This window comes from Chelonoidis abingdonii, chromosome 11, assembly GCF_003597395.2.
Source record: "Chelonoidis abingdonii isolate Lonesome George chromosome 11, CheloAbing_2.0, whole genome shotgun sequence".
NCBI classification, from domain to species: domain Eukaryota; kingdom Metazoa; phylum Chordata; order Testudines; family Testudinidae; genus Chelonoidis; species Chelonoidis abingdonii.
Window position 1 is genome coordinate 39335095 of NC_133779.1, and position 19769 is coordinate 39354863.

General features: G+C 46.2%; 1 protein-coding gene across 1 annotated transcript in view; it reads left to right on the forward strand.

Moving 5' to 3' along the window:
* LOC116830148 (calcium/calmodulin-dependent protein kinase type IV-like) overlaps positions 1–19769 on the forward strand; it is a 45642-nt gene that overhangs the window by 21950 nt on the left and 3923 nt on the right. Inside the window, exons 4-10 of the mRNA XM_032789465.2 lie at positions 3511–3593; positions 4235–4307; positions 8694–8784; positions 10517–10591; positions 14983–15058; positions 17218–17344; positions 19337–19489. Of these exons, the coding sequence (XP_032645356.1) occupies positions 3511–3593; positions 4235–4307; positions 8694–8784; positions 10517–10591; positions 14983–15058; positions 17218–17344; positions 19337–19489 (678 nt within the window). The remainder of the gene's footprint in view (positions 1–3510; positions 3594–4234; positions 4308–8693; positions 8785–10516; positions 10592–14982; positions 15059–17217; positions 17345–19336; positions 19490–19769) is intronic.

Here is a 19769-nt window from a genome sequence, read left to right on the forward strand (position 1 = left end):
TGGAACATGCATCATGCAGCTCTGTCTGCTCTGCCCAGGCACTCAAGCTACTGATCCTGCCAGGGGCTGAGCTAAACGATCAGCTGCAGGAATTATATGGGGGAAAGGCTACGGCTTGTGTTACGCAGGAGGTCAGACTAGGTGATCACGGTGCTCCCTTCTGACCTTAGAATCTATTATTCCGTATTCTTAAATTCTGTCTCAAATAAGCACATACTTAAGCGTGTGCTCAAGAGAGATCCTGAATTGGGGCCAAAAGGGTAAGTCCCCAAAGGGACATAACTGTTAACGTCCCTGGTAAGCTTTGAGGGTCTGATTCTTTTCCACCTGCTTACTAGACTGATTTCAGCATTCAGTTCTCCTCTTTTGATGCGTGTGAATGACTGGCAACCTGTATTTTGTTAAGAGGGGGGGTTTTCAAGAGCACCTAAGGCTGTCTGTGGCACCTTAGCTATCCCAGTACAACCCTGTAATATAGACATAGCCTACAGGTTTTCCTCGCTGTAGGAACTCCACCACCTCCACCTCCTTGAGCATTCTTCCATTGATTTAGTGAAGTGCACATCAGGGATTATGTCGGCACAGCTGCCGTACTCAGGGATGTGAATTTGTCACACTCCTGGTGACCATAACTATGTCCATCTAAATGTTAAGTATAAACCAGGCCTATGTCCCACAGTGACACTTCAGCTCCTAAATCACTTAGGTTTCGATCCTGCTCCCATAAAAATCAATGGTGAAACTCCCATTGACTTCAATGGAACAAGATCAAGCCGCTTTTGAACATGTTACCCTGCGTCTTTTTAAAAGATGTGATAGCGACCAAGACCAGTTTCTCAGCTGGTATAAATCAGCCCAGTGGAGGAACATCAGCTTATACCAGGTGAGGATCTGTCCCCCATTTGCTGTAGATGCACCACATGGTCTCTGAAGTCTTGTTTGTGTAGAGTCTGGGGGAAAGGCAAAGGAGAGATTGCCTCTGGCGTGTTATAAAGGGGGTAGAAAACTTAATTCGCCCACCCCAGAACTAGGCACAGCTACAGGCCAGCTACATTGACATAACCAATTGGACAGCTTTAGTATTTAAATCAAAATGGTTCTGCTAAGGATCTGCTCACTCCCTAGTTCAAATGATATTTTTTTTAAATGACGCTTCATTTCAATATTTACACTGGTGACATCTGTATGCTTCTTGCTGTCATTCCATACCCACCTCAAGAGCAGACGATAATAGGATTGTAAACTTTTGAAGTTAATAGGAAAATTATAGCACTTCTGTGTAGTATAATAATACAGTAAGCTGCCACAATGTCTCATGCGTAGGTAATGATTAAAGCCCCATGAAATTCACAGTGTCACAAAAGTCTTAAGCACTGTGAAATTTTCTTTTTTCCATTAAAAAAAATGCACGTGATGCATTTTTATGAGCCCTGTTAATTCCACATTTGCTGCATTGCCACAAAGGGCCAATGTGAGTGGTCTCATTTTTTTTTTAAATTTTATTTCTTTTCTGCTTTCCTCGTGACAAAACAGCCCATGCGTCACAGGTGACCTTTTCAAAGCTACCTAACTGGCTGAGGTGCCCAATGTCACATTTTCAAAAGTAACAGAGCTGGTCTCTTATTCCTGAAAAATGATGTATTTAATCGATACCTAAACACGAGAGGTTCCTAAGACATCAGGCTGTAGCAAAAGAAGTTTGCTGTGCATAGGCACATGGGACCCAATCATGTATCTCCTGCACACATTCATTTAATTTTCTCTTCCCGTCCTTTTTGTCCTTTCATGATCTAAGGATGCTGCAAATAACATACTGGAATAATGGTCCAGTTTGTTCTGGGAAAGGGCAGATACCTCAGCTGCAGTTGGTGATTCCAGCATAAATGCACCGTGGCCAATTCTGGCAATTTTAATACGGGTCTCGTGATATTTGGTATTTATCCCTTAAAGCCTCAACTCCTGGAGTCATGGGATTATGTAAAACCCTTGGCTTACATTCTTTTTATTTTTTAAAGCCAATTTCTAGTGCTCACAGTTGCATAGGAAAACTTGAAAATGTGACATCAAAAGGCTCAAAGCTCAGAAGGCAAATAAAAGAACAAAAAATTATATAAAAATCTTGTGATTTTTTTAAGAGGATCTCGTTATTTTTTCAATCCTAGACACTTGGGTTTAGCAGGACTGTAAATGCAAGCACCCTTATTCTCAGTAACGCTAAGGTCTCTTTACATGGCTATGGCATCAGTAAGCAGCCTTAGAGTGGATGGAAACAGTCCCCGGAATAATCCCCGGTGCAGGGGCCATGCCAAGCCACAGCAGACCTGGCATCAGGGAGCTACTCTAACCTTTTTCCCATTCTCTGACCCAGGCAGTGAATCAGGGATGTGACCAGAATGCAATGCTCCATAGCTACGTTTGCTTCCCATGGTGGGAACCAGAGCATAAGTTAGAGTAGCCTCAAGGCTGCTGTAACTGACAGCAGGCAAGCCTCTGAACTGGGAGTTTGCATTTCCTGCTCTCTTTGATCCAAGTGCAGGAGTGGAGTAACTGAAGCCAATCCACCCTACAGAGGCTATCGTGGTATAGCCCACCGTAGTGCAGGCATCGCCTACAGCAGCGTGAGGGGGTTTCCTGTTACTGTAGTAACTCCACTTTCCTGAGTGACGGTAACTAGGGCAATGGAAATGTTCTTCCATCCACCTAGCTGCATCTACCCGGGGGCTAGATCTGCACGGCTCCAGAGCCGAGGGGTGTGGATTTTTCACACTTCTGAGCACCATGACTATGTCAACAGACATTGGAAGCATAGACCAGGCATGTGAATCAGGCCCAAGAGCTTCAGGCTGAAATCCTGGCCCTGCTGAATTCAGTGGCAAAGCTCCCATTAACTTCAATGGGCCAGGATTTCACCCTTAGGGGTTAAACTCTCCCATTAGCAGAACCAGCGGTTGAGTGAAAGAGACAAGGACAATAGGCTTTGCAAAGCCACAGGAATGTGTGTAGCAGAGGTTGCTTAGTCCTCCTGGCAGGGATGGAGGGGCTGCTAATTTAAAAAGCTTTCATAGGGATACAGCACATTCCACTTACAATAATGAGTTTCAGGATCTGGAGAGAATAAATGCAGGGCGTGCGGGTCTGTTTCCCTTCTCTAATTTGCAGAGTTGTTTGTTTGCTTTTTAAAATGCCTGATTAAGTGAGCAAACCTATTTTGAACAGTTAAAATGCCACGTTCAAATAAAAAAAAATTAGGCATATTTGCTGACGGCAGCCCTGTTACGATGATGCTACGCAATCTGTTCTGCATTTATTTATTCCTCTCAACACGACGAGCCTCCCCGGCATGCATCTCATGAACAAATTAACCTGTTCTGGGAATAAATTGATTTACAGTGAGTACAGGGCTGGCGGAAAGTTGCCACTGCATCTGGCTTGTAATGGACGGGTTTGGAAGAATGGCCCCTTTCTGGCAAGGGAGCAGGGCTGTGAGTGAACTGTTCCTGTTCTTTTCAGATCAAACTGAAGGAGATCTTCGAAACACCCTCTGAGATTGTGCTCATACTTGAACTAGTGACGGGAGGAGAGCTCTTTGACAGGTACTCAGCTAGACCTTCATTTAACCTGCAAATTCTTAATAAAAGGAGACACGTCTAACCCCACCAAAAAGGTGGAGGATGGAAGGGAGAGCTGAGTGGCTCAGGGACTAAATTACCAGCTTTCCAGCTCCAGGCTCATAGATCCACTCAATTCAGGAAACCAGGTGGTTTGCAAGTGGCCAGCGAGGGACACAAGACCTGATTCTCTAATGCCCTACATTCCCCTCTGGGAAAAGCCAGCATCAGATGAATGATAGCTGGTAAAGAGCTGGGCTTACATCTATTTTGAATAGTTGGTGTGGGCTGGGATACCTTTTGGGGAAGGGGGGAAAAGCTGTTTTCTTTGGGCCTCGTTTGAGTTTCCATTAGGGAAGTGGAGTGAGTTCACGCGATGGGCTGGAACTGAACCTTTCTCGAGGTTCTGTAATCAGACCTTGGTTTTTCCCTTCCTGTTTCCAGGCCTGAACTGGCCAAGTGCAGAAATAAGGATGATGGTTTATAGAAGAAGAGCCTCGTAGTGCAAAAAGGTCTAAAACTTGGTGGGAATTGGTTCCAGGGCAGGCTGTGAGCCACCACGGGGTCAGGATGTGCCATTGCTATGCAGGCTTCTTTGTGACCTCTTTGCTGTCTTCACCTTACAGGATTGTAGAGAGGGGATTCTACAGCGAAAGAGATGCAGCTCATGTGGTCAAGCAGATCCTAGAAGCAGTATCTGTAAGTTTGCCACTGTTTCTTTATCTTTCTACCGTATTTTGGCCTCTCTGCCTCTGTCAAACCCTGGGGACAGCTGTCAAGGGATCGCAACTATTAGAGCCGGGAAAATAACTGATGTAATTGAAAAAGTTGGGGGGAGGAGGGGAATTGTGTCAAACACAGTGTTTTGTTTCATTATTGTTTCTTTTTTCAAACTTTAAAAAAAATAACACTGAGGGAAAATTCACACCGCAAAGTGGTTTTGAATGGAAATGTTTCATTTTTTCCCCCCAACTGAAATAATTCCAGGAGATCTGACATGAATTCACACCAGGTTTTGCTTGACCTGAACTTGCATTTTTTTGGCCAAAAAAAAGTTTCAGCCAAAAAAATGTCTCCCAGTTCTAATGACCATCTGGCCCCAAGAATTAGGTGGGAGGGAGGTCCCAGCTTAATGGGAGGAGGGTTCCTCGGTATGGCAAAGATTAAGAACCAATGGTCTGCTGGCTAGATCAAGAGAGAAGCCACCAGAACTTTTGAGTTCTAAACCTGTCTCTAGCACTTTGAGACTTTGGGCACCTCTGTACCTCAGTTTACCAACGGGCTAATAACTCACCTACCTCTGTGAGGCTTCATTAATGAGGCTCTGAGATCCAAGCGCAAAATATTATATCTTGTTTTTCTGATTCTGTTTATCTTTCTCTCTTTCTCTATACCTGGGTCCCTAAAAAGAGGACAGGATGACAAAGGGGTACCTGCTTTATACTGGATCACGGGCTGTTCAGAAAGGATGGGGGGGCTTTGTGGTTAAAGCGTCATGGTAGGACTCAGAAGTTTACATTCAATTCTTCGCTCTGCCACAGTTTCCCTGTGTGACCTTGGCCAAGTCACTTAGCTGTGCCCTGGTTCCTTTAGCTGTAGACTGGAGATGATGATACTTCAGTTCTCCCACCCTTTGCCTGGTCTATTTAGGTTAAACTCTTTCAAGCAGGGACTGTCTCTCACTCTGTGTCTGAACAGCACAATGGGGCCCTATAGGTGCTGAGATAATGTAAATGAAATATTATGCATATTTAAGGCATTTTGCTTAAGACGCTGGTCTCATAAACCTGCTGCCAAATGGCATAAGAAAGGAGTTGGTCTATGAGTACCCGAGAGAACAGCTGCAGCTTGGCTTTTGTTCTGTTAACTGGTGGCCCTTTCCTGTCTCGTCTCGGGGATAGCAGTCTGCGAAATGAAGAGCACAGCAGCAGTGCCGCAGGTTCAAGCATAATTACAAGGGAGGCCTGTACCCTGTGTTTGTGGAGGAAAGAGAAATCTGGATGCCTCCCCATTGTAGTGGAGGAAAATGCCGTATTCTCGGAACACAGCCCAGCTAGGACCCCTGCATATAAAACAGAGGGGCTCCTTTCCTTATCCTGCCTCCGTGCCTTCCCTAGCGGGGAAGTTTATATATCAAAGCAAGATCTTTCCGACTGCCAGCACTACGAGCCTAACCTGGCCTCTAAAAATAAAGCTGCATGCCCTTGGCCTCAGGCATTGTCTCCTGCCATCGTCAATGATAAATGTTCCGGAATCGGAATTTAGCTGGCCGCTGGGCTGTTGATGCACAAGGCAAGCGAGATCAGAGCTCGCACTTCCACCGTCCGCCACTGGATATGGGATCTTCTACCCCAGTCCCTCCTCCATGTGAATTATTGCATAGTGAACTAGAGGCATTATAGGCTCAAGCTCACCTGCAGCGACTGGACACTGCTAGAGGCAGCTACTGAATTGGATGGCTCGGATCCAGGACTAAAACAAATATGCACAGGGCCAAGGTGCCATCGTTACAGGGTCTCTTTCATGGGACTGTTTCTGTGCTGACCACTGGGGCAAAGGGGGAACCCATCAAAATGGATTTGGGAGGGTGGGGTGGCCCTAGATATGCTCAGACTGCCCCGGGGGCTGGTTATTAGATCGATGAGTAGGGAGTTAGGCTTTGGGGGAAGCCTGTCATCACCGAGCGTGTTTCTAGCAAGCGCTGTCAGTCTTCACAAACAAGTTTACAACAGCCACAAAATCTACCAAACTGTGTTTTTGTGCAACTGAAAAATCCCCGCAACTCACAAAGGAACCCGCGATGCATTGTTCGGAGGAGCTGCCTCTTCAGATCTGTGCTCTGGAGAGGATCAAAGAGACAGAGAGAAAATACCTCGGATTTGTATCAGGAAGGTCACTGTTCCTCTACAGGAAAGGTTAGCTGAAGAGAGTCTCTATGGCAACAGAGGGTTTAGAAATGGAAGCTTGTAACAGAAAATCTCCTGTGTGGAAATTGCACCTCCATCCACGTAGGCAGGGAGAGAGCAACAATGTACCCAGGAGTAAGGTGTCCAGCAAAGGGGGTTTTAAGGAAATAATTGGGATTTGGGGATCTCTAGGCGCTCTGCATCACACAGCAAAGAAGGGCAACATGCTGCAGCTCCCAGATGTGCTCATCCCTGCCCTTTAATACAGAGAGCTGATTAGCAGGTCAGGGTTAAGGGGGGCGGTGGTTTCTGTAAGCTAGCTGTGCTTGGTGGAGGAGTGTTAGATTCCTATAGCTGATCAGTACAATATAATACAACCGCTGATCAATATGGGCTGAAGGGAACATTTTTCTCTCCCCATCCGTGTAGTTCTGGACACAGCCAAGGTGCCGTTCATACTATAGAAGCATCCGGTGCTTGGCTGTGTGCTAGGTGCTGCCCATAGCGAGGGGCAGAGCTTACATTCCAAACAGGAAGAGAGACCAAGGGGAAGGAAGGGAAACAACTTGCCCATAGTCACATGCTAGGTCGATGGAAGAGCAGGGGGTGGAAGTCAGGTCTCTTGGTATTCGGGGCAGGTTCCCAGCTACTGGGCCCTACCACCTACTCGTAGATAGTGTGGTTTGCGTTCTGCCTCCTCTGTTCTCATCTTAGGCCCCTCTCATTCCTCCATATCCTCTCTTCTCCTTGCCCCCTTTGGGTCCTTTTCCCACTCGTATACATCTCCTTTCCTGCAAGCCACCTGCTAGTTCTCAAAGACCCTCCCACAGGTCCGTCCAGTCAGTTATATCTATTAGATACATGCCAGGCACAATATCTACTTCAGCAACTACAGGGTGACTTATCTCTCTGGCTTAACACCAGGTGACCCGTGTGTTCCTGTTGGCTAGGAGTGCTTGGGTGCAGACAAAGCATGATCCATTGTTGTGAGAGAGTTCTAATCTTCAGCTGTCTTTGTCTGCTGAGAACTCTGTCTAGAACTGAACAAAGACCGGGGCCTGATTTTCGTCCACACCGAGGCCCCTTTACACTGCCAGACCCATGTAAGGGAGAAAGGCCCTATGTGATTTGGATAGTTCTGTCTATGGAATCTCATACCCTGTTTAATACAAACTAAGCAGTGTGGTAAGGAAATCTACATGGGTATTTTGTGATTCTTCAAGACACAAATCTTCTTCCTTTGCAAAGTCTTCATAGGTTGATCTCAATGAAGACGTTCTCTGCGACCGCTTGTATATGAACTGATGAGCTGTGTCTGAATCAGACTGCAAATTCACATTGGGACGGATCCCGCACTGGTGTAAACTGGCATAACTCCATTGACTTCAGTGGAGCTACACCAATTTACGCCAGCTGGAGATCTGGCTACTCTCTTTTGACATGTGTCTATAAAGAACCAGGGTCCATCACTTGGGGCAATCACAGTACAGTTAGCTAAGTCTCACGCTCTTGATATAGCATAGAGGCTTCTGAACCGGTTATGCGCCTCCATTCTATCCTAAACCAAGTCTGGCGTGTTCTGGGGACAAGTGTCTGTTGATGTCATCCAGCCATCGGAGTTGAGGTTTTCCACCGGGTCTTTTCCATCCTCCTTTCTTTGAGTCAAAGTCATAGAGGATTTGTGCCAGAAGTTGATGAGCATTCAGAATGGATAACCACGCCAGCTTAGAGGGAGCTGGGCAACCGTTTGAGGGAGTTGGAAATCTGAGCTCGCCATTCAACTTGAGTTCATGCCGTTTGATGTTACCAGTCATTCACCAATGCTTCCCGGTCACGCTATAAAGCATGAATGGTGATTTGTAAGTAATTAGCTTATAAATGGTGAATACCAGTAGCAGTGTAATTACACTGGCCAAAAACCAAGGACCAGATACCGTTATTGACACTGAACGATACCTTATTCCTGGTGCCATGGATGTCAGTGGAATGAGACGTCACTTGTAGAGAAAGTTGCAACTTGATGTGAATAACAGTATCAGAATTGGGCCCTGAGCGAACTCTCCAGGGTTTGGCTCAACATAATTAATACTCTGAACGCTGCTGTTTTATATCATCCCTACATTTTGTCTGAACCGGAGTTGGCTTTTTCTCCTCTGCTTCACATTCTCTGTCTCTCCAGTATTTGCATGAAAATGGAGTCGTCCACCGTGATCTGAAACCAGAGAATCTCCTGTATGCAGACCTTTCCCCAGATGCTCCTCTCAAAATCGGTATGTCTGGGGGGCAAGAGTTTGGGTTTCCGGTGCCAAGGCAGCTACCGTCCATGGCAAGGGCCCAGTCCGACAGGGAGTAGGAATTTGGTTCTTGATTTCAGTGGGCTAGAATAGACTATACTCCTTCAGTCTGCTCTGAGTAAGGGGGTGGTGTGGAACTGCATTGTCCCAGGATCAGATGAGAGAAAAAGGGTAGAATGATCCCATTGACATCCATAGTGAAACTCCCATTAGCCTCAATGGGGCGGGATTTCACCCTGAATTGTGACTCAGTTCCTTCCCAGCTTTCTCCTTTACTCTAGGGAGGGTGGAAGTTACTTCCCCCTTTTCATGGCTTGGATAGTAATAATTCAGTCTGGGGTTCTCCAAGGAGCCTCTGGGAATTAGGCACTCACATCCCAGTGAATTCGAAACTCCCTTAAACTGAGGCTAGGACATCCAAAGAAGCCTATCAGCTGAAAACCCCATGCTGGCTGTGAAGCATGCCATGGTACCGTTGCCCCTTAGGCGTGAGCGATTAGCCAATATTTAGGTCCTTGCTGGGTTGTTTACAGGAGCAGAACAGATCGACACTATGAGTCGAGTCTATTCTTGGCTGTAATCTTATTTACAAAAAAAATGCACAGTTAGACCTGTCTCCCTGATCGCAATAGAAACTAACAGAAGGCAGTTTCCTTGCTCAGAAATCCCCGAGTCTGCCTCTCCAGTGAGCTCTGTGCCCAAGAATCTCCATCTCAGGGTCATGCTCACCATTCTTCTCTTTCTGTCTCTCAGGAATTGTCTGAACTTGAAAGTTGTTTTGGATTAACCCGAGTTTTTTTGGGGGGGAAAGTGTCTCGTACCTACATGCAAAAGATTTCTTTACAGTCATCTGATGTTTCAACCTATGCTAATAAACTCACTGGGGAAATGAGTTTGCTGACATTGGGGATGAGTTTTCCATCCGTGTCCTGAATCCACACCTGGCAGTCCTCCCTCTGGATCCCACACTGCTTGGCTGACTACCTGTGTCAACCAGTCTGCTTACCTGTGTGACTGGATGTCCTCCCCCATTTAAATCCTCGCTTATTAAAGCCAAATGAAGGCAGGGATGCAATGAGAGAAATTAATGGGAATTCTTCACTTTGACCCCAAGTCTCAGAATTCCAGTGCCTTCTGGTAGCTATCCCGCAACATGCCATGAGGAAAAATCCGAGAATGCACCAAGCCCAGCTGAGACGCGTGGGATATCTGCCCGGGCTGCTGAGTGCTGATTTCAAAACAGCCCACCGCTGTGTGGACATGCTGATCCCAAAGGGGAGTCGCTTAACCTAGGATAACAAGGCGTAGTGGGTGTGCTGCTTGCGCAACCATTGTTCCGGATCACTTCCTGCGGATAAACATTCCCCAAACCAACTTTCAAGTATGGATGAGCCCTCGTACACACAGGTTGCAAAACCAGTGTGGTAGCCTGGGCAACCAGGGCAACTCCTGTTAGCTCATCTGGGTTAACTCTGCTGAGGGGTGGCTGGGCGGTTTAGTGCCTCCCGTGGTAGCCTCCATTGTCTGCAGTTGTTTTGCTACATAAAGGGGCTGAATTGCTCCTTCCACTGAAAGAAGGCTGCTCGGCACACCCAGTTGGCTTTAACAAGGGCTGTGATTGTTTAGGATCAAAGACTTGACCCCGACGGCAGCCACTGGGCACCTGTCAGCGTAACAGTCCTTTTTTTGCCCATCTGGTCCCTTGCAGGTGATTTTGGATTGTCCAAGATAGTGGATGAGCAGGACACCATGAAGACTGTTTGTGGTACTCCAGGATATTGTGGTAAGTGGCTCGGTGTGAAGGAATCACATGGTGGGGACCTTGTGGAGGTGGGAGCGGAGAGGGAATGTATCTTTGCATGTTCTGATAGACAGAAACCCCTAAGGGTTTGGCTTCATTGCACAGAGGGTTTGCCCAAACCCCCACTACTGTCCACACAGAAAACCCTCTGACCTGGAGGTGCTTTAAGCCCAGGGTATTTTACTCATCTCGGGAGGAGTGGGGGAGATTACAGCCTGGACTCTGCTGTAATTCAGGCCTGAACCCAACCGCTTTGCAGTTAGGATGCAGTCTCCCGCGCCTTCCCCTAGTTCTCCCTGGGGAAGGCAGACACCTTCTCTCACAATTGGCGCAATGGACTGGGCAAGAATCGTAGAACAATCGTAGAATCAAAGAACCAAGGGTTACGTCTCCAGCAGGGGCAGCTCTAGACATTTTGCCGCCCCAAGCACAGAGGGTCCGCTGGTCCCACGACTTCGGTGGACCTCCCGCAAGCATGCCTGCGGAGGGTCCTCTAGTCCTGTGGCAGACACCAAGGTAGGGCATTTGGAGCTAGGGTTAGGGTTCCTATGGGTAGGGCACTTGGAGCTAGGATTAGGGTTCCCATGGGTAGAGCTTCCCGCCCTAGGGTTAGAGTTCCTAAGGGTACACCACTTGGAGCTAGGGTAAGGATTCCTATAGTTAAGACACTTGGAGCTAGGGTTAGGGTTCCCATGGGTAGGGCTTCCTGCCCTAGGGTTAGGGATCCTAAGGGTACACCACGTGGAGCTGGGGTTAGGGTTCCTATAGTAGGGCCTCCCGCCCGAGAGTTAGGGTTCCTAAGGGTAGGACACTTGGAGCTCAGGTTGGGGTTCCTATGGGAAGGGCTTCCTGCCCTAAGGTTAAAGTTCCTAAGGGTAGGGCACTTTGAGCTAGGCTTATGGTTCCTATGGGTAGGGTGCCCCACCCTAGGGTTAGGGTTCCTACGGGTAGGGCACTTGGAGCTAGGGTTATGTTTCCTAAGGGTAGGGCACTTGCAGCTAGGGTTATGGTCTTTATGGGTAGGGCATCCCACCCTAGGGATAGGGTACCTAAGTGTAGGGAACTTGGAGCTAGGTTTATGTTTCCTATGGGTAGGGCTTCCCACCCTAGGGTTAGGGTTACTATGGGTAGGGCACTTGGAGCTAGGGTTAGGGTTGCTATGAGTAAGGCTCCCCACCCTAGGGATAGGGTTGCTATGCGTAGGGCCCTTGGAGCTAGGGTTAGGGTTGCTATGGGTAGGGCACTTGGAGCTAGGGTTAGGGTTGCTATGAGTAAGGCTCCCCACCCTAGGGATAGGGTTGCTATGCGTAGGGCCCTTGGAGCTAGGGTTAGGGTTGCTATGGGTAGGGCACTTGGAGCTAGGGTTAGGGTTGCTATGAGTAAGGCTCCCCACCCTAGGGATAGGGTTGCTATGCGTAGGGCCCTTGGAGCTAGGGTTAGGGTTGCTATGGGTAGGGCACTTGGAGCTAGGGTTAGGGTTGCTATGAGTAAGGCTCCCCACCCTAGGGTTAGGGTTGCTATGCGTAGGGCCCTTGGAGCTAGGGTTAGGGTTGCTATGGGTAGGGCACTTGGAGCTAGGGTTAGGGTTGCTATGAGTAAGGCTCCCCACCCTAGGGTTAGGGTTGCTATGCGTAGGGCCCTTGGAGCTAGGGTTAGGGTTGCTATGGGTAGGGCACTTGGAGCTAGGGTTAGGGTTGCTATGAGTAAGGCTTCCCACCCTAGGGTTAGGGTTCCGAAGGGCGGGGCACTTGGATCTAGGGCTAGGGTTCCTATGCGTAGGGCACTTGGAGCTAGGGTCAGGATTCCTATGGTAGGGTGCCCCGCCCTTGGTTTAGAATTCCTATGGGTAGGACATTGAAGCTTCAGTTAGGGTTCCTATTGGTAGGAAGTGCGGGGCCCAGTTCAAACAGTTTCGATGGGGCCCTGGCAGGGATGACTTAATGAAAGAAACACATGTAAAAAAGACGTGGGGCCTGTATTCACCGGGCGGTGTTCTGAGTCTTTGGCGGCATTTCGGCAGTGGGTCCTTCACTCGCTCCAATGCTTCAGTGGCACTGAAGGACTCCCTGCCGAAGTGTCGCCGAAGACCCAGAGTAAGCGAAGCACCCGCCGCTGAAGTGCCATCGAAGACCCTGAGAGAGTAAAGGACCCGCCGCTTAAGTGCCGCTGAAGACCCAAAGTGCTGCCAGGGAAGGCGCCTCTAGCCAGGGATGCGATTCTCACTGGGTGCAGGGCCCTCTTAGGCGCGGGGCCCGATTCGGGGGACTTGGTGGAATAAGCCTAAAGCCAGCCCTGCAGGCATGCCTGTGGGAGGTCCACTGAAGCCACGGGACCAGCGGACCCTCAGCAGGCAAGCCGTCGAAGGGAGCCTGTCTGCCACCCTCGCGGCGACTGGCAGAGCACCCCCTGCGTCTTGCCGCCCTAGGCACACGCTTGGAGCGCTGGTGCCTGGCCTCCAGTCACACACCGGTGAGATCAGGGACAGTGAGGATGGAGTAATGTGGCTGGGGCTGTGTTTTGGGGACACTCGTACCTGGGGTAGACTAGCCCAACTCCTCAAACCCAGATGCTGATCACCCAGGTTAACTGTGCAGTGAAGACATGTCCTAAGAATTGCCATTCAGTCGTGTTAAAGAGAACGGTCCTATCACCCAGGAGAAGCACTTCAGGGGTTTAGGAGCACAAGTCTCATTGCTGTCAAATGGAAATTAGGCACCTAATTCCTTCTGGCTCTTTTGAAAATCCCACCCTGGGTCTGCAAAGGCTCTCAGGCCAAATTTTCACAAGCAGCTAGTGATCTGTGTTGCCTCCCTTCTTGGATGCCCAGCTTGAGATGCCTTAAGAGTCTGATTTTCAGAAAGTGCCTAGCACCCAACTTCTGTAGAGCAGGCCCTTTTAAGGTGTCTCAAACTGGGCACTCAAAGTCACCAGGCACTTGTGAAAGGTAAGCTGTAGACTGCATCTGACAGAGATACTATTATTTTAAAAATCTATATAATTTATTTATATTTAGTCTCAGATTTTCAAAGCTGCCCAAAAGATTGGGATGCCCATTTGCCACTAAAATTAATGGGAACGTCAGCTTTGATAATCTCAGACTAAATTCTTACATGTGCCACTACTACTATCTTGAACTCGAAGGACCGGGAAAATATTTTACAGTCTCATTTTCATGGTGGGTTCTCTTGTGCGTAAAGCACAGGGCTGGGATTCAGTAGATCTGGAGTCTCTTCCCTAAGCTGTCACAGACTTGTTCAATTCACTTCATCTTTCTGTGCCTCAGATTCCCATATCTCTAATATGGTTGTTAACTGCCTTGAAATCTTCAGCTGACAATGTTCTGCAGAAGTGTAAATTTATTTTTAGGCTTTATTTAAAATATTGTTTTTCAAGCCACTTATTTCCTCCTTGCTTCTTACTGATCTTGTTTAAGGTGACCAGATGTCCTGATTTTATAGGGACAGTTCCCATTTTTGGGACTTTTTCTTATAAATGCTCCTGTCCCGATTCTTCACACTTGCTGTCTGGTCACCCTAATCTTGGTCCACAAGATCTAGATGATTCTGCTTTTCTGTATAACCAGTTTTTAATATGCTTCATTTTTGGTTCTTCCTGTACATTGTCTAGAAATATACTGTCTTATCTGTGTTCTAACCTCTGCAAGGGACTGTTTAAATCCCAGCAGCAAATCATGTTTTTCATTGACATTTATTTTTAAATTCCTTGAAACCAATTCTCTTCATATTAGGGTTATAAAAGATCCTTAAAACCTGAGTTTTGGGCCTAAATTACTTGCTGTGGTCCCTTTAACGGAAGTGGCTTGAAACAGGAAGTTAGCTCAAGAAGTGAGATTTCAGTACACAGTCACTCTTTTGAGCTGGTAAAGGCACAATGTAAACATGACATGGTTTTGGAATTTTCATCTGCAATATTTAGCAGCTGATAAAACACCTATTAAGTGCAGCAGAGGGACCCATTTCTGGGAGAGACATTAACACACGGCTGTTTGTCTCTGGAGTAACCCTAGCGCTCTGTGGCCTTGCTCTGGATTTACACCAATGCATCTGAGAAGGGAGGGAAGTGCAGTGGTTAGGGCTCTGGCCTGGGACTGGGGAAACGTGGGTGTAATTCCCTTCTCTGCCACTGACTTCCACTATGTGGCCCTGTGCAAGTCACTTAGCCTCTTTGTGCCTCAGTTCCCTATCTGTAAAATGGAGATAATAGCATTGCCCTGCCCCACCTGGGGAACTGTGAAGCACTCAGGTGCTGTGGTGATGGGAGCCATATAAATAATCTAGATAGCAGAATTTGATCCTCAGGTTATTGACAGATGCCTCCTGCTGGCATATTTTAACTGTGAATTATGCTTTCAGCACCTGAAATTCTCCATGGCTGTCCATATGGACCCGAAGTGGATATGTGGTCTGTGGGTGTCATAACGTATATACTGTGAGTAATGCTGAAAATCTCTGACAGCAGCCCACGCCCCCACATCTTTGCTGCTTTTTCCAACCACTGTCCCTAAGCAGAGAAGCACTGACTCATCTTAACTCCATCTGCAAACACGTCTAGTGTTTTCACCAATCTGCTCCAGAGCCTACCACGCAGCTCATGTTAATTACACGTCTAGTCCATGCATCCCTTACAAGAATGAGGACTTCCATGAGGACTCCCATTAGAGAGAAATGGACTCAGGGTTGGCAATCTAAGCCCTTAGCACCTACCAAGTGAGGAGGAGTGAACAATCTTTATGCTCGTTGGACTCGATTTTAACCCCTTAGTCACAGCAGTGAGCCATTAACTCTAACAAGTTCTCTCATTGGCCAGGATCTTCAAAGGTACTTAGATACTTCCCTTCCATTGGGAATTAGACACCTAAATACTTTTGAACATCTGGACCTTTGACTTAACTCGTGAGAGCATTCTCACCGGTTTGAGAAATGGGCTCACAATCTGGCCCTTTGTTTTCAGGTCCTAAAAATAAGTCATACTAAGAAGAGTGAGAGAGAAATGTATACGGCTTATTGAGAGATGGCTGTCTGTTTTACGGTATATCATGATTTGTTACCAAGGTCTTTGATCACGAATGTCTGATTTTCTAAAAGCCTTCAATCACCCAATTTCTTTCTCAAGCCTCGTTCTGCTGCAAGTAACTCTGACCTCTTTATTTTCTGAGCGATGGCTACACCCAGTAACATAGATTCCCTTATTGGAGCCCTTCTTTTAAAAAATGTCAATTACTGGCCAACTTTGAACTGATGGGGCCCTGCAGGCATGTTGTAAACGTGGCTAGAGAAAGCAGATATCTTCTGACTGGCTGAACTACATAGCACAGATAGTAATTGTCAGCTGATAAATGAGCTTCCATCACTGGATGGATGAAGATTTGAACAGTCCTTACTGCTATCATCTGCTATTAGCTGAGTACTGTTTCTTTCTTTCTTTCTTTCTTTCTTTCTTTTTAATAACTTTAGTTAGTTAGTTAACTTCTTATTAATGCCCCCTGGGGGATTTCTCGCTTATTCGTTTTTTCTACGAGTATACGAGTGTTTTTAAAACTCTGAACCCTAGACAGTTATATGCTACCACACTTATTCACAATGAGTAGAACTTTACTTTGCTACTAGTCTCACTGACATCAGTGGGCTGGATTCTGTTACTCCAAAGTAAGTGGATGAGAGAGAAAACAAATCACACATGACAATGTGGAAGCTGATCATCATAACTATTTGGAATAACTATACCGCAGTTTCTACCCATGTGGAAACTCTGTTCCAGAAAAAAAGTTACTCCACTTAAAAAAGAATTTTGAATAGCTATGTTGGTCAATTTCCCCCATGTAGACAAGATCTTGGTCAGATCACTTACTGTATGACTGGAAGGCGCTTGGAATGTAATGTTTTACATCCACTTTACACTCACTACACCCTAATGTAGATAACAGCATAAGGTACAGGACAACTGAGAATTGAGACCATTTTTTAGGTTTAAAATGTTCCTTGGACAAGTTCAGATTTGTTGCCACGGTGTAAATCCAGAGTAGTTCCACTGACTGGAGTAGAATTGTCCTAATTTGCCCTGGTATAACCCTGAGCTGCAAAATTTTATCCTCCTCTTTCCAAAATGATCACTGAAATATTGTGAGCAAGTCGCAGATGGTCTCTCTTTCCCTATTTGGAATGTGCACAGTATTACTGGCCGTGAATTTCTACATGCTTGCAAAACTAACAGATGCTCAGTAAGAGGCAGAAGCTCTCATGATTGTTCTTATAGGTTCCTTTCGTTGTGCCATATGCGAAAGTGTAGCATGACTCATAGAAATTACAGATGGAGGAAAAGCCCTGTAAAATAATCCAGTCCATCCGTCATGGCAAATGCAAGATTCTTCCCTACCGGATGTGCTCTAGTGTTTTGTCCACTATCGTTGTCAATGTCCCAGGTAATAGAGCTTCCAGCCCAGATTCACAAAGGATTTTGGTTTCCTAATTTCCACGGAATTCAGTGGAATTCCTTTGTGGATCTAGGCTTCCACCATTTTTCTTGACTGCTCCACAACTCTTACTGGCAGAAATTTTCCCTTTTCTTAATTTATCCCGCTGTGTTTTCAGGCTTTGTGGGTTTGAACCATTTTTTGATCCAAGAGGGGACCAGTACATGTACAGCAGGATACTGAACTGTGACTATGAGTTTGTTTCCCCTTGGTGGGATGAAGTCTCCCTCAATGCCAAGGACTTGGTAAGTTACCCAAGGCCAAAGATGTAGATGTCATGCTGTGGAAGAAATGGTGACCTCGGTATTGTAGGTAACATGAGGGGATAGCTTGGCTTCTTGTCAGGGAAGAACTTTGTAAGGCCAGGTCTACGCCAGAAACTTTTCGCTCCAGAATGTGATTTTTATTTTTTTATTTTATTTTATTTTATTTTATTTTATTTTATTTTGTGTGTGTGACATTTCCATACTATAGTCCATAGGGCTAGTTTAACCTATATTATATTCAGCTGTAATGCAAGGAACATACAGGCCTGTATCCTGGAAGACATTAGCTTAAGCAAATTCCCATATATAATCCAGTATAGTAGGCCTGTGACTCGTAGATAAATGCCCTGACAGTCACCCTTAGATTTTGGGGAACTAAGAATAGCTTGCTCAGCACCAAGAGTTGGAACCTAACTATGCACAAACACTGACGTGATACTGGGCTTGGATGTTTTAGGATAGCATCGTCGTCAGACGTTTAACCACAAATTTGCTTGAGCAATAAGTGAGATGTATGATAATGAGTTAAATGGCTTTACTGTGTATGCATACGATACGTTAACCTATAGGATAAGTGCACCCCAGTATTACCAGGGTGAGGAAGTTAGATTTGGACAGGAGCATTAAAATGAACCTTCAGGATAGTGCGCAGGCCCTATGATAGGGCAAACCACCACTTGGAGGGGAGTTGGACCCTTCCACTCTATTGTTATCTCCCATCAGTGTTAGGCATTGAGGGACCTGGACCCTTGGACTCGTTCAGCATGCCAGAGACAGGGCTGGCCCCAGGGCCGGCTTTATGACCTGCAGGGCCCGATTCTGGGGAATCGGGTGAATCGGCTTAAAGCCGGCCCTGGCTGGCCCTTTGTCCCTTACCGTCAGGTCCTCAAGGAAGGGTGCAAGTATGCAAGTCTAAGAGCATGTGCAAAGAACGACACCACAGATACTCCCCAACACTGTGTTATTCCTAGCTCTTTTCTGTGGTTTGGAGCTTTTCTGGCTTTATTACTGACCTTAATAAAAAAACACTACAGCTGTGCTTTGCCCTCCCTGCTATACATGCCAAGGTTCCCTACGAGATATTGAACTCATTGGATTTAGTTCTGTGTAGCCTGATTCTGGGACAAAAGTCTCTTAACCCTCAGCCAGTCCCAGCCATGGCTCTGCTAGGCCCTTGTTGTGAAACCTTGCACGCATCTCTCCTTGCCCCATCTCCAAAATGAGGGGGTAATGCTTCGTTAAACATTTGAGATCTCTGGGTGAAAAGCTCTCTGTTTTGTTATAGCTGTTATTCAGTAATAATCATACAAACCAGATTTGCAGAGTGAAGTGCAATAGTGAAGTACTAATGTCTTGAAAAATATATGTGACTCCATTTAGCAGTCTTTCCAATCTCACAAAGTACAATGGATAGCCAAAAGAAAAGACAAAAATGGATGAGCCTGATCAAATGACAGCAAAAGATGACAGGAATCAATGTAAAGTTAAAAATCTCTCTCTTTCCAGCAACAAAATATAAATTAAAACCATGCAGATCAGCATTATCAATGATTATCATCCACTGTCAACTGATAATATTAAAATGCTTTATGATCAATCCATCTGTAAAAAATGCAGGAACACAGGATTTGCCAAACCAGAACAGACCAATGGTCCATCTGAATTTTCTTTCCTGTGTCTGGCCCCAATTCAGGAAAGCACGGAGCATGTGATTTATGAACTGGGGCCTCTGACTGTGCTCAGTACTTTATAGGAAAACCATCCCTCTGATATGCTTACTTTTGCTATACTCTACAATGGGATACATTCTGCTTAACTCATGCTGGTGATCATTCTGTGCCCTACAGCATGAAGATGCATCCCCTTATACTTGCATTCCCCATTGCTGGACTGCAGATGACATTAATGATAAATTTCCAATTCCCTTTGAACAAACATATTTAAACTTACTTGTTTGAAATCTGGCTGCAGGTTCAAAAACTAATAGTCTTGGACCCACAGAAGAGGCTAACAGTACATCAAGCGCTGGAACACCCCTGGGTCACGGGCAAAGCAGCTAAATTTGCTCATATGGATAGCACACAAAAGAAAATGCAAGAGTTTAATGCCCGGCGGAAACTGAAGGTAACGTTACAGAGCCTTGCTTTTAATCATTCTGGTATATTTCTTATTTCCCTTTTACATAAACTGTACAAATTATCACTGCTAACCACATCTGCTATCGTCAGCTCTTCAGAATGCAGTGGTTTTAGTTAAGAAACACTTGAGATTTGTCTACACTTTCAAGCTGATGTGGATTATGATAGGGTATGAATATGCAGCCCAAGAGCTATTCCAAAATAACTCCAGGTATAGACAAACACTAATTAAAATGTTACAGTTTTGGTGGGGGACTGGATGGCTC